This window comes from Geotrypetes seraphini, chromosome 15, assembly GCF_902459505.1.
Source record: "Geotrypetes seraphini chromosome 15, aGeoSer1.1, whole genome shotgun sequence".
Taxonomy (NCBI): Eukaryota; Metazoa; Chordata; class Amphibia; order Gymnophiona; family Dermophiidae; genus Geotrypetes; species Geotrypetes seraphini.
The window spans coordinates 68,176,010-68,190,053 of record NC_047098.1 but is presented as its reverse complement, the minus strand read 5'-3'; the positions used below and the strand labels follow the sequence as shown (position 1 = coordinate 68,190,053).

Below are 14,044 nucleotides of genomic sequence, written 5' to 3'. Positions count from 1 at the left end.
TGGTGGTTTTGAATCTGCTGGTTTGCTTGAACAGTGAGTAGGATATAATTTTCTTCTTGAGACCCATAGGCCTGGATTCTGTAAATGGTGCTATTATTGGCTGCCTAAAAAAATAGCCGTCAATCATGCAATGGTGCCGTTTACAGAATTGCAGCTATGTGACAAGTAGGACAGGTTTAGAACAAATGCTGGGAAGTTCTTCTTTACTCAGAGGGTGGTGGACACGTGGAACGCACTCCCGAAGGTTGTGATAGGGCAGAGCACGCTAAGGGGGTTCAAGGAAGGTTTAGACAAATTCCTAAAGGATAAGGGAATTGAGGGGTACAGATGGAAGTAGAGGACCACCTAACAGGTCATGGATCTGAGGGGCCACCGCGGGTGCGGACTGCTGGGCGCGATGGACCTCTGGTCTGACCCAGTGGAGGCAACATCTTATGTTCTTATGTTATTTCTAGCGCCTACCCTTCACGAGAATCGCATCTATGGAGGCGTCTTACGAAGCCTAACTCCACTTCTGGCATTAACCACGCCTACAGCGACATTAGGCATATTAAGGTGCTTCTGTAGGCGTGATAACTGCGCTTTTTTTTGGAGGTACCATTAAGTGCCTTCATTTGTTTGATTAAACCAGTTAAGTTAGGTGGCAGTAGGGTGTCTTCTGCCACCTAACTTAGGGCGCAGTTTTTAGAATCGGGCCCACAATGCCTCTGTACCCTTTCCAGACAGCAATTGAGTGAATTCATTGCTTCCCTCTGCTTTATGTCTGTTTTACACATGCACTTTACAAAACCGCGGAAGTCGGCGCTCTGAATGCTCTGTGTTGGGAGCAGCGCACAACATTCAGCGTGTCAGCCTGCGTTAAAAACCACTTCCACCGTTTTGTAAAAGGGAGGGATAATAAAGTTTTTTTAATTTATTTATTTGAAAACTTTTTCCCCGCCTAGAACCTAGGTGGGTTACAAAATAAAGTAATAAAAAGAGCAAAAAACATCAAGACTGCTCATCATGCAGATTTTGTATCCCATAATCAACAGAAAAATGCCTGCACAAACACTAGATGCTAGCAGCAATACAGATGTTAAGAATTAGGGAAGTTTCAGGAAGTACTTCTTCACCGAAAGAGGGGTTGACAGCTGGAATAAGCTCCCAGTACAGGTGATCGAGGCCAGCAGCGTGCCAGATTTTAAGAACAGATGGGATGCTCATGTCGGATCTCTACGAGGGAAAAGGTCATCAGAGAGCGATTAACTAGGGGGGTGGGTCAATGGAGTGGGCAGACTCGATGGGCCTTGGCCATTTTCTATGTTTCTATAATGGTCTGAGGATCCCCAAAAGCAGATCATTTTATAGAACAAACTAATGTAGTGGTTTAAACACAAATGATCATCCTGAAATGGATTATACCACTTGTGCAATCAAAATTGAAAAAATATACACAGTTTACATAAAGAAAAAGATGAAAATGTTTCAGTGACTATCGTATTACTTGTCAGATTCTGCCTTTGCTTCAACAATAATGCTTCTCTACATATGAATAATTTACCCATATCTTATTTGTTTCAGACCTTAAAACAAGAAAAATATTCACTTCAGAAAGTAATTGAGCTCAAGAATAAAATATTGCAAAGTACAGAGTCCGATTATGAAATTAGTAAACAGCAACAGAAGTCATTTATTGAACAGCTTGAGAGACGCCATGTCCAGGAAATCAGCGAATGTAAAAATGAGGTTTGTATAATATGCGATTACTTGACATTTCTGAAAGAATGCAAAATTCTTAAAAATAAAACAGACCTTTAATTGGTCCGACTCCAGGAATTCAAGACAAGGTTAGACAAGTTCCTGCTGAGCCAGAATGTACGCAGGTAAGGCTAGACTGTTAGGGCACTGGTCTTTAACCAAAGGGCCGCCATGGAAGCGGACTGTAGGGCATGATGGACCACTGGTCTGACCCAGCAGCAGCAATTCTTATGTTCTTAAGGCAGACGCATTTGACGCCCGCCAATGATGTGTGTGAATAAACCACGCCCACTAACTACGTAGTAACCTAAGGGCCGCCATGGGAGTGGACTGTAGGGCATGATGGACCACTGGTCTGACCCAGCAGTGGCAATTCTTATGTTCTTAAGGCAGACGCATTCGATGCCCGCCAATGACGTGTGTGAATAAACCACGCTCACTAACTACGTAGTAAAATGGAAAGAACAAGCACATGCGTACATTGCATCAAGAACCAACAAGAATACTCTGTGCATGCGTTTTGATTACTATTACACCGATCCATTGGATCACTGTAGGGCGTGTGTCCAATCAGATCATTTGCATATAAACTCGGTTGTGTATTGGTCGCTCAGCCAAAATTGGCCAGAGAATCGACCAACAATGATCCCGTCGGTGAGTTTAGTGAATCGGGCCCTTGGTATTGAGTCTGTACAGTTTAACTTGATTTGCCTTTGATGTGATAGAAAGATTAGGTTCTTACCTCATTAATCTTCTTTCTTGTAAACCCACACTCTCCTGAACTCTCGGGGTAGTCAATCCCGTCTTGCAAGATCTCTTATAGGAAGTTTCATTTGCTTAGTTTTGCTCCTTCTCTCTTACCTTTGGACTGCCCTCCAACTTCCAGCGTGTGACAAAGTAAACAGTCATTCCTGTAAAGGAAACAAGAGGGAGGTATACGGCGAAACTCCCCAAGAAATAAGTCTACTTCGCTTATATCAATAAACATCACAACAAACAAACATGTTTTGAAAATAGAATAAATGATGAGACACGGGCTGCACTGACAGTTTGGGAACACATTAACGAGAGACCCCCCTGGAGTAAAGCATGCAATATTTGCAGATGGTATTCTTGATAAGGCCATTCAAATAAAGAAGTACAACTTAGCTGTACTTATTGAGGCAGACAACCAGAAAATCAGTATCTCTCAGGGTGGGCTTCAGGAATAGAGTGTGGGTGTACAAAAAAGAAGATTGACAAGGTAAGAACCTAATCTTTCCTTGTACAACCCCACTCTATTCCTGTACTCTTGGGATGTAACAGAGCAGTCCCTCAAACTTAGGTTGGGACTGATGAACCTGCTATCAGGATCGAAATCCAAATGCGGAATCCCTCTTGGCCGCCACATCTATTCTTTAAAACTTCACGAATGTATGCAGAGAAGACCAAGTGGTGGCTTTATAAATCTTTTCTGGGGAAACTGCTGAAGCAACACCTCCTGTGGAGTGGACCTTCACTGAGATAGGAGGCCACTTCTCAGCTCCAATATAGGTAGTTGAAATGGCCATCTGGATCCACCTGGAAATGGTGGCTTTCGATGCCAACCTACCCTTACAGGCTGCTCCTGCCAGTACAAACAGATGATCTGACAAACAAAATTTGTTCATGAATTCCACTTATTTCGGCAAAATCCTGCACACATCCAGAGATTTTAACATCTTGTCATGTTTACTCGAACTCGAGGGCGCATAGGCTGACGAATGCACCTCCTGATTGATGTGGAAGCCATTTAAGCAAGAAAAAGGGAGTCCACAATTCAAAAAAAGGGATCTCTACAGAAGTGGTCCCTAACCTTTTTGACACGAAGAACCGCTTTTATAGAAGCAAATTTATCCAGGGACTGGTTTGGGGGGGGGGGAAGGATTCAGGGCGGGTTCGTAGGGCAGTTTTATACACAATCTACATGTTTATTCACACCTTCGAAGAAGTCACGCAAATTGGTGAGACAAGATCTCCCTCGGCTGAACCCATGCTGACTCTGTCTCATTAAATCATGTTTGTCTATGTGTTCAGGCTTTCCAGTCTATAATTTCCTGGATTTCCCCTGGAACCCTTTTTGAAAAATTAGCGTAACATTGGCCACCCTCCAATCTTCAGGTACTACACTATCTGCAGTCTTTTTGTTGTTGTTTAATTTGTCGGAGCTGAAAATCCAAATTCACAAAGATAAGAAGATGCAAATGGTAGCAAACCTTGATTGTTTTGTTGCTCGTTAGGATAACTGCTTCGTAAAAAAAAAAAACTTTTTTTTTTTTTTAGTTCTTTATTCATTTTCAAACTTTCAAGTGTACAGGCATTAAATAAACAACATTAAAAGTACAACACTTGCAACTCTTATTACAGTATCTTATAATATGTATAATTATAATTAACCCTCATCCCACCCCCCCTACCCATTATTCTTTTCTGAGATAAACAATAAAATGTGACCCTCCCCCCTCTCAGCATTAGATGGTATATCTTTCAATAGATTAAAAAGAAAACTAAAATTACTTGCCGTTAGTTTTCTATGACCAATCATGTCAAAGAATGAACATAAGTTGCCTCCGCTGGGTCAGACCAGAGGTCCATCGCGCCCATCAGGTCCATGACCTGTTAGGTGGTCCCTGACTTTTCCTATAACCCATTTCTACTTTTATCTGTATCCCTCGATCCCCTTATCCCTGCTTGTGTAGGCAGTTGTATCTTTATGCACACAGACACTCATAACATTGACAGACTCTTGTGTACGTGACATACATGTCATCTATTCTAGTGTATACTTATGAAGGGAATTTATAAAAATAAAGTAAAATTCTGGAATCTCTTCGGGGCACACAGTTTAAGAGACACTGGCTTGCATTATAAGTTAGTACCAGAGGCAATAGGAAGAGCTGATCTGACCTGGAAGAGGCAAAACTCTCCGATAGGATGTTAATCTCATATGACCCACATAGGACTCTATGCTCCTCCCAACAATATCTTTTAGCGGTCCCCTCAGTCCGCCAATTGTTTTATGATACAACACGTAAAACAGTCTTTTCTGTAAAAGCTTCAACACTGTGGAATACTTTACCTCTTACCCTGAGACAAGAAAAGCATCTCAATAATTTTAAATCTAATCTTAAAAACATTTCTTTTCAGAGCTGCTGTTGAGATCTATACTTAATTTTTTTGTTCAAAAAACTCAGACAACAGATTAAAGATTCCCTTTTGGGGTTTTTTCCTCCCCTTTCTTTTATTTTAAGCAATGTATCCTCCCTATTTGCCCATGTGTATCATGTTGCGTCTGTATTGCAATTGTGTATTCGTTGCCTTTATGTTATATTTTTATATTTTAAACTTTAACACTTTTGTATTAATTGGAAACTGCTTTGACTATAAAAGCGGTATCAAGCCTTAAATAAACTTGAAACATCATTCTGTTAATAAGGAAGCACAGCTCCATTCTTCTGATTTTACTACTAAGTAAAGCACATCATACCGTGTTTCCCCGATGATAAGGCAGGGCCATCAAATAAGACAGCCCCCCCTTTTTAGAAAAAATTGTAAAATAAGGCACCCCCCCCCCGCAAATAAGCCACCCCCCCCCTGCGCTTACCCGAATCGGGTGGTACGGTGGGTGACTCCGTGTGGTCCCTCCGTCTACCGCGGGGGTCGGCAACCCGCGGCTCCAGAGCCGCATGTGGCTCCGGGAGTGTGTCACGCAGGAATCCAACTTACAAGTCCGGTGTCGCGGCGGGAAATAGCCATGCTGAGCAGTGAGCTCAGCATGTACACAGATGAAAGCCTTGCTTGCTGATTGGTCCGGCGGCCGTGCCGTGCCGCCGGACCAATCAGCAAGCAAGGCTTTCATCTGTGTAGTGCTGAGCTCACTGCTCAGCATGGCTATTTCCCACCGCGACGCCGGACTTGTAAGTTGCATGCCTGAAAAAGAAATCATCCTGGCCGGGGTCAGTGTCGGTGTCATGCTCCGGAGATCTACAGCTTTCCTATCTCCCTCTCCCTTCTACCTGCTTCCGGCCACATCCCCTGCTCCGCGGCTCTCTTCAGCAACTCAGCAGCAGCGATCGACACAAGCTTCTGACGTCGGGGCCTACCCTCTGCGAGTCCTCGATGTCGGCAGCTTGTCTTGATCACCGCTGCTGACGAGTTGCTGAAGAGAGCCGCGGAGCAGGGGGATGTTGCCAGGTGCAGGACTCGTGGGTGAGGGAGGAGAAGAGAGAGGGGAGGGAAACAAAAGGAAATATTTCATACTGGGCTGGGCCGGAGTGGAGGGAGGGTGGAAAGACATTGAAAGGGTAAATAAGGCATCCCCCCGAAAATAAGCCCTCCAAAAAAAATAAGCCTTCCAAAAAAAATAAGACAGTGTCTTACCATCGGGGAAACACGGTAGTAACATTGGAAAATTAGAAATATTTTCAACAGGAAAGCTATTGAAAGATCAAGACAACTGGATAGAACATTCATGTTTCAAGCAAGTAAACAGCAGTCTTGGTTAGGCAATGGCATCAATGGAGCCAGGTTGACTTATGGCGCTTTTCGGAAAGAAATTAAGACTGCATTGTTCATTTCCTAAACAGAAGTTTTACTAAATTTAATAATTTTATACCGACTATTCTTGAAAAATATGTTCTACTTTTACTATTTGTATTTTGTAAATCGCTGATTGTCTTCATTTTAAACCGCCTAGAAGTCATACGATTGTGGCGGTATAGAAGAATAGTTATGTTATCATGGCATTTGCAGATACTTTTTGTGTTTTGCATGAATGAGCGACTAAGCTTTCTTTCTTTCATTTTATAGTTGAAGAAACTGAGGGCAGAACTAGATGAAGCTCAATTAAATGAAGAAAAGTTGAAACACAAACTGGAATCTCAGATGGAGCTGCCGACCAAAAAATCTAAAGAGTTCAGCATTTTATCCGATTGTGACCATGAAGCCCTTTCTTCAGAAATGCTGAGCCTTCAGATTGAGAAAATGGCACTTGAAAATGAACAGGTACGGTGCTAGTCCCTTGGCATAATTTCTTCCATTGTGCATTAGAAAAAGAATAAGAACTGTTGGATGAGGTCAGAGCAATGATCTATCAAGACCAATATTTTGTTTTCAGCTATGGCCAGTCCAAGTTAAAAATATCAGACATAGTTCCAATAAATAAATATATTCCATGCCACTTCAGCCAGAGAAAAGTGGCTACCTGGTTAACAGCAGTTCTTCAGGAACTTGTTCAAAACTTTTTTTTTTAAACCCAGCTACACTAACTGCTTTTACTACATCTTCCATCAATAAATTCCACAGTTAATTGTCTGAGTGAACATTTTTTTTCTCAGATTTGTTTTCAATGTGCTACAAATGTCTTGGAGTGTCTCTTAGGGCTCCTTTTACTAAGGTGCGCTAGCGTTTTTAGCACATGCAAACCACGCACTAAATGAAAAATACTAACGCAAGCTTTATGGAGGCATTAGCGTTTAGCACACGGGGCATTGTAGCGCGCGCTAAAACCGCTAGCACACCTTAGTAAAAGGAGCCCTTAGCCTTTATACTTTTAAAATTTGAGTTTAATATAATTTTCACCAAATACAAGCACAAAACAATACAATCAGTAGATGTATGTTGTTTCTTCAGTGCATCAATCCATTACTCATTCAATATAAACAAACCTCTATTCCACCCCTCAATTCTCCCTACTAATATCCCCATCCAAAACTCCCTCCCCCAACACCATCATGAACAATGGTTCCTCTTCCATTGTTGAAAGAATTGATATTACCTTTCAAAAAGTCCCAAGTGCATGTTGGCTCCTCCGTTGAAAACATCGCCATCTCCTTTCAAAACGCCCAGATGCATGCAACCCAAGGTTATGCACTTGGGCTGTAAAAATCCAAGAGAATGGTATGGTATAGTATAGGGGGGTGAAGTACTTCTGGGTACGAAAGAAAAGCAGGACTTGGGGGTGATTTGTGCCTGATCTCAAGGTGTTATGTTGATCAGATTTTCTATTCCACCTTTACTTATTCAGTTCAAAGTCGGATTACATTACAAGCGGTTCTTCTCCAACAGCAGGATAAAATAATTTCCAGTGCAATAGGTGAGATATTTTAGACAGTTGGGTTATTTCCCCATACCCACATGCTGCAGAAGGAATCCACTACGATTTTTCCCTCTGCCTCTGGTGTACTTCACTGTGCAGTTCAGCGCCCTCTACAGTTTTTTCCATGACTGCAGTTGTATGTGTTCTGCTCTTCCCATTTTATTATTTTTAATTTGATGTAATTTCATCCTCTTTCCGGGTAATTTCATGCTTACTGTGAATTTAAAGCTCTGCCTGCTTGAGAATCCACAGACTTCAGTTTGTAGCTGACAGGCCAATCTCTTTTTGGGTACCTGTTGGCCAGCCTTAATAGTTTTATCTGGAACTCAGGGCCGTCCCTGAAATGGCTCACCTACTGTTAAGCAGGGGTCGAGCGCTGGCTATTAGGTGCCCTTAGGAGGCTTGGCGCAGGGTGCCGGCTGCATCTTCGCGCCTCTACCTGTCCCAGTGTGCATCCGTTGGTCCGCAGGGGTGGAGACAGAGGAGTCTTAACTGGCAACCCAAAGATCAGCTTTGAGGACCAATTACCAGCATTCTGGCAGTGAAATTCTCATCCAGCTACTGTGAGAGAGCTGAAAGCAGGTTTGCAGCATGGATCCTGTCAGGTCACAGTGAGTACACAGGCTGACAGGGAGACATCAGCGGAGTGGATTTTTGAGTGTTGCTGGATGTTCCCCTGTGTTTCCCCTACCTGAAAAATCCTAAAATTGCCATTTTTCCAAGTTTGGGAAATGTGTAAAAAAAAAAAAAAAATCACGATTTTGGTGCAAATTTTGTGCGGGCAGCCATCTTGGATTTATAGTGATCTTTTTTTTTCTTCAGCTCCCTGCGCTTCAGAATTTTGAATTTTGCCTCAAACTGCTTCTTGGGTTCTCCTTATGTACATTCTTGACAGGATTGCGCAAATTTAGCGCTTTTAGCACAGATGGGGGGGGGGGGGGCTGTAGCATCCTGCTAAGCTTCTCCCTTGCCGAAGCAGGTGACAACGCTCAACTAGCCTGGAGGGGCAGTTGGCATTGCTTTCGGGCTCAGCCTGACTGTGGACACCCCCACCCCCTGCAGCCTAAGAAACACAGCTTTAAGAAAATGATCAATTTCCACTGTGTATCCACATACAAAGGCGCCCAGTCAAGGTTGAGAATGGAGTTTGCTTAAAAAGAAAACTTTTTTTTTAATTTTGAGCTTTACTTTCTCCAGAAATGTTTTAGGTATGTTGGCAGGTTGATGAACGGGACTCTATTAGATATATTTTATGATTCTCGGAATACAAAATTCCTTACCATTTGTGTCTTCATTCTTGGTGAGAATGCCTTAGCGCAAAACTGCTCTTTAACAACTAATGATTAATGTGCCAGTGATGAAGAAAGTCAAAAAACAAAAGGTTTGAAATATTGGAAAAGGTTTTGGGGTTTTTTTGTGTTTAAAATTTTTTTATTCATTTTTACATATTACAACAAGTGTAACAGAAAAAAGACATATGATCTTATAAATACACACTTGATTTTCCTTAATATGACATTTAAAATACAAATATCATTCTATAATTATATTCTGTAATATCTTGAATATTATGTGATACATCAAATATGTAAGACAATTAATATTTAAAATAGAAAACCTTCCCATCCCCTCCCCACCCATTGCAGAAATACCAACCTAATAAAGCAAAAATATTGAGAAATTCATATATATTATAAGATGAATAAAATAATACCCACCCACACCCCTTCCTAACAAGCACTGTCATCTTGAGGCTGGGACATTAGATCCTCTTTTATTCTATTGTCCATTCATACTACTATTCTGGAAATCAATTTGGCCTCAAATAAATAGGATGATGGACAATCCAGTAGCCTTGACTTATACTATTTTATTCGGTACAGCAATGAGAGCAAAGAGTCAAATAATAACAAACTTTTATTCATATTGACTGGAGCAGCGGTTCAACAAATAACATACAATTGGAAAAATGATGACAGATTAAACTATAAATTCTGGTGGAATTCTGTATGCCATATATATAAAATGGAATGTACAATAGCAACACGGAGGGTATTTTGGTAAGTTTCAGAAGATATGGGGACATTAGCAGACTTTTGTAATGAATGGAAGAGGTTATTTTGAAATAGCCAAATGTAGAAGTATAATAAATTAGTGAGAATATGTTTGCCCTCCCATTATATCTTCGATTAGACAATTCTCTTGAAAAATTTAAAACCAAACTCAAAACTTTTCTCTTTAAAGATGCCTTTACTCTTAAGTACCAGCTTCCCATTCTCAAACCTTTTAGGGCTCCTTTTATCAAGGTTAGCGCGTCAGACATTTCATCATGCGCTAACCTCTGCGGCGAGCCAAAAAACTAACACCTCATCAATGGAGGCGTTAGTGACTAGCGCGGCAGGCGGTTTAACGCACGGTATTCCGCACGTTAAACCCCCTACCGCCCTTAATTTCTGTGAAGCCCTGAAACGTCAAACGCTTCTTCTGAAGCGATCCCCATCCTAATGTTTTGCCACTCCCCTTTTACCTTCCTTTTTTTAATTAATTTTATTTCGATGTATTTTAACCAACTTCCCTTTTGTCCCTTGTACGTTAATGTGAATTTGTCTAGTATTTTTAATATATGATAAAATATTACTTTTATCTAGTTTAATTGTTAATTCTACAATCTTTTTATATTGTACACTGTTTAGACACCTGTTTTGATAGACAGTATATCAAAAATAAAGAAACTTGCAATAAATACAACAGCTAAATTCTTTTCTTGGATATAGGCAATTCTGAAAGGAGTAGTGAATGATCTACGTTGTCGACATCAGCAACTCGAGCTTGCAAATAGTAACCTCACTCTTCAATTGGAATGTCTCCAGAAAGAAAAAGAAGAGAAGGAAAATGAAGCCTTTTCCTATTTCACTGCAATGCAGGTAAACCTTGACCGCTTCTACTATTTTAACTGGTAGAGTAGAATAGATCACTGGTTGAAATTTGGATTTGGGAGCCTTTGACTAAAGCCATAACTGTTGGTGGCCTTAGGAAAGTTAATTTGATAAACTGCATTATTTTATTTTATTCTTTTTATTGCATTTAAAATATAGCAAAGAACATTCTTAGAAAAGAAATGCAGAAATACACTCCAAAAGAAACAATTCTGTACGATAGGTGTTCAATCAAAGCTTTTTGCACCTCCTACTTAGCAGTGGAGTATAGTGCTCCCTTCAGGTTTTTTTTTTTCCTTCTGTAAGTGACCCATACAGTTCAAACTCCTCATACTGATCTGCTTTGCTTTATTTTTCTTTTTCGACATAAGGTTGATTTTTTTTTTTTCCGGTACCTTCTGAGACCCCTTAGTTAGGGGATATCTGCCTGGGAAAGGAAGCAGATCCCCCAGAGCCGGACTGCAGCTTTACAGGACAAGCCTTTGGGTGGACCTAAGGGGCCAGCCTACTGTGTGCCACTTCGGAGCTCAGGGTATAGTCCCCTGGGAGCACGCTTGCCTTCTGATACTCTGAGGCTTAAGTGCAGGCTGAACGCCCTGAGTAAGAACCCTCAAAGTATCAAGATGCTGGCAGCGTATTCCCTGTGTATCGAGTTTCTGAGGGGTCCATCCAACAGACAGTCTGAAGATTCCAAGGATTGGACTGTTTTGAGAAGTTTCTGAGGCAGAAAATCCTTTCCCTACACTACAGCCCTATTTCCTATGGGAAAATCAGGGGGGGTGTCTAAAAAAGTCATTTGGGGGGTTTCTAAGGGTAGGATGTAGATCTCCCACCTCTAAAACCCCAAGTTCTGCATTTTTAATATTGTTAATAGTCTGCCCGGGCTGTTTATGGTGTAGTTTGGATTTTTGGTAGCCATCTTGGATTTTAAATCTTTTTTTCTAGGTCTTTTTTTTTTTTTTTTTTTCTGTCTTGGAGCCCCTTGATTTTGCTAAAAATGGATAAGGCTGGACTCCTGAGCATTTGATCTGATATTCTTGTGTTTGTGCCAATCCATATTGCTTCTTCCTCTCTCCCCTGCATTTCGATAGCATGGATATTGGTCTTTACATAGAGAGCTAGTCCTTTACCCTTTTCACCATCTCTATCCTTCCTATCCGCTATAATAAAACCCTTAACGCGCATGCGCACTTCAATCTCCGTGCAGCCTGCAGCAGTTTGACGTGTGCAGCGGTTTCCTCAGCAACATAGGAGCCTGCGGCAGTTTGCGAGTCCAACGCGTGCGGTGGTTTCCTCCAGCTGAATAAGGAGCCTGTGGCGGTTTCCCTTTTGCTACAAGGGAGGTAAAAGGAAGGGAGAAGGGCTACTGCTGGACAGGGGGGAGCAGGGAAGGGGTGCTGCTGGACAGGGGGGAGAAAGAAAGAAAAAAAAATGCCTAAGTCAACATTTATTCTAGCACCCATTAAAGTAACGGGCTAAAAAAAATTAGTAAAGATTATATCGTTATGTTTGCATCCCATCCATAGGAGTCACTGAACCATGTCTGTGATAGCAACAATAGCCAGATCTGCCTCTAAACATCAGGGCTTGCAGATCATAAACTTTGTTGCTTAGACTGTGAGCGTTTGTGGTCATTGCTTTCCGCTGGGTGCAGATCCTGGCGGGACAGGGCACTTGAATATAAAGCCACCTGGCTTATATTCAAGTCAACCATTTGTCCTCCTTTTTTGGGGAAAAATTGAGGTCTTGACTTGTATTTGGATCGACTTATATTCAAGTGTATACTGTAAGTGTGTTCCTGTTTTTGGAGAACACACTATAAAAAAAAGAGTTAAAATGGGATTTGAACTTGATTTAAATCATAAACTAATCTTCAGACTTAATACCTAAAGCTGTTATAGAGCTTGGTTTTGCATTTCAGGTTCACTTTCAGGGGAGAGGGAAGGAGTACTCGGCCACTGGAGGGATTAAGGAGGTGTCATGTCCTAATCCCTCCAATTGTCAGCTACTCAGAGCACCTTTCTATACCCTGGATGTGACTGACACAGGTCTAATCTTGGACATCTTTCCATTTGGATATTTCTTCCTGTTCTGTTTTTATTATTGGCTATCCCAATTTTGGGCCTCCCTAGTCCCACCGAAACACCCCCTCAACATGCCCCTAGCTAAATTTGGACATACTGCAGTATTGGATATCTCTTTTCTGCCTTTGCAAAATTAGGATTTGGATGTTTAAAGCACATGGACATCCATTTGAGCATCTGTGAGAACTCTCTACTTGCTCACTAATTAATGCAACCTTTTCTCTCTGCCTGGACTTACTGTTTCGTAAAAGTCTATTCAACACATTCTTGCCACCAGAAATTAATTACTTCAAAATGACTCATTCTCTCAGACATCCTGATTCCAGCACCTTTATTAAGGAGCTTCTGATTGTCTTCCTCCATCTATAAGAACTCTCTCCTTGCTCACTAATCAATGTAGTCTTTTCTCTCTGCCTGGTAAATATGCTTCTGTTTGCTTCCTGGGACATTATTAGAGCCTAGTGTTTAAGCCTGTTGCATTAATGAGTGCTAGAAATATATGCCTGTCTGTCTTTTTTATTTATGTCTTTCTCCCTGCTCCTGTCTCTTTCTTCCTTTCTTTCTGTCTCTCTCCCTCCTGCTATTTTTCTCTCTCTCTCCCTGGCATCCTTTGTCTGTCTGTATTTCTGTCTGTCTCTCTACCCCCCTCCACTTTCCTTTGCAGAAGCAGCAGCAGTATTTCTCTTCCCCTCCAGGTCCCTGTGAAGTAGTAGCAGCAGTGATATTTCCCTTCCCCTCCCCTCCAGATCCCTGTGAAGTAGTAGCAGCATTTCCCCCTCCCCCCACTTTCCTTTGCAGAAGCAGCAGCGGTATTTCCCTTCACTTCCAGGTCCCCTTACTGCCACAAATGCAGGACTCTACTTTTTGGCAATCGTGGTGGCTGATCCTCCTCTAAAGAGCAGCCTGCGATGGTGGCTGGCTTTAGCGAACCTCGCAGGCTGCTCTCCAACTCAGTAACACGTTCCCTCTGATGCAAACCCGTGCATCAGAGGGAATGTGCTAGCGAGGTTGGAGAGCGGCCTGCGAGGTTCGCCAAAGCCGGCCACCATCGCAGGCTGCTCTGAAGAGAAGGATCAGCAGCGGCGGCAGCAGCGGCCAGTGAGGGTGGGAGGTGTGTTCCCTGCCGAGGACGCGGGCAGGGAGGGAGCTTGCCTGGCTTCCATGGTGAG

General features: G+C 42.0%; 1 protein-coding gene across 5 annotated transcripts in view; it reads left to right on the top strand.

Moving 5' to 3' along the window:
* The window catches only part of SPDL1 (spindle apparatus coiled-coil protein 1), a 59,948-nt gene that overhangs the window by 11,579 nt on the left and 34,325 nt on the right, over nt 1–14,044 (top strand). For all 5 annotated transcript variants that reach the window (XM_033922597.1, XM_033922595.1, XM_033922596.1 and 2 more), the window contains exons 3-5: nt 1,564–1,728; nt 6,568–6,762; nt 10,630–10,779. In XM_033922597.1, coding sequence (XP_033778488.1) covers nt 1,564–1,728; nt 6,568–6,762; nt 10,630–10,779 — 510 coding nt within the window. The remainder of the gene's footprint in view (nt 1–1,563; nt 1,729–6,567; nt 6,763–10,629; nt 10,780–14,044) is intronic.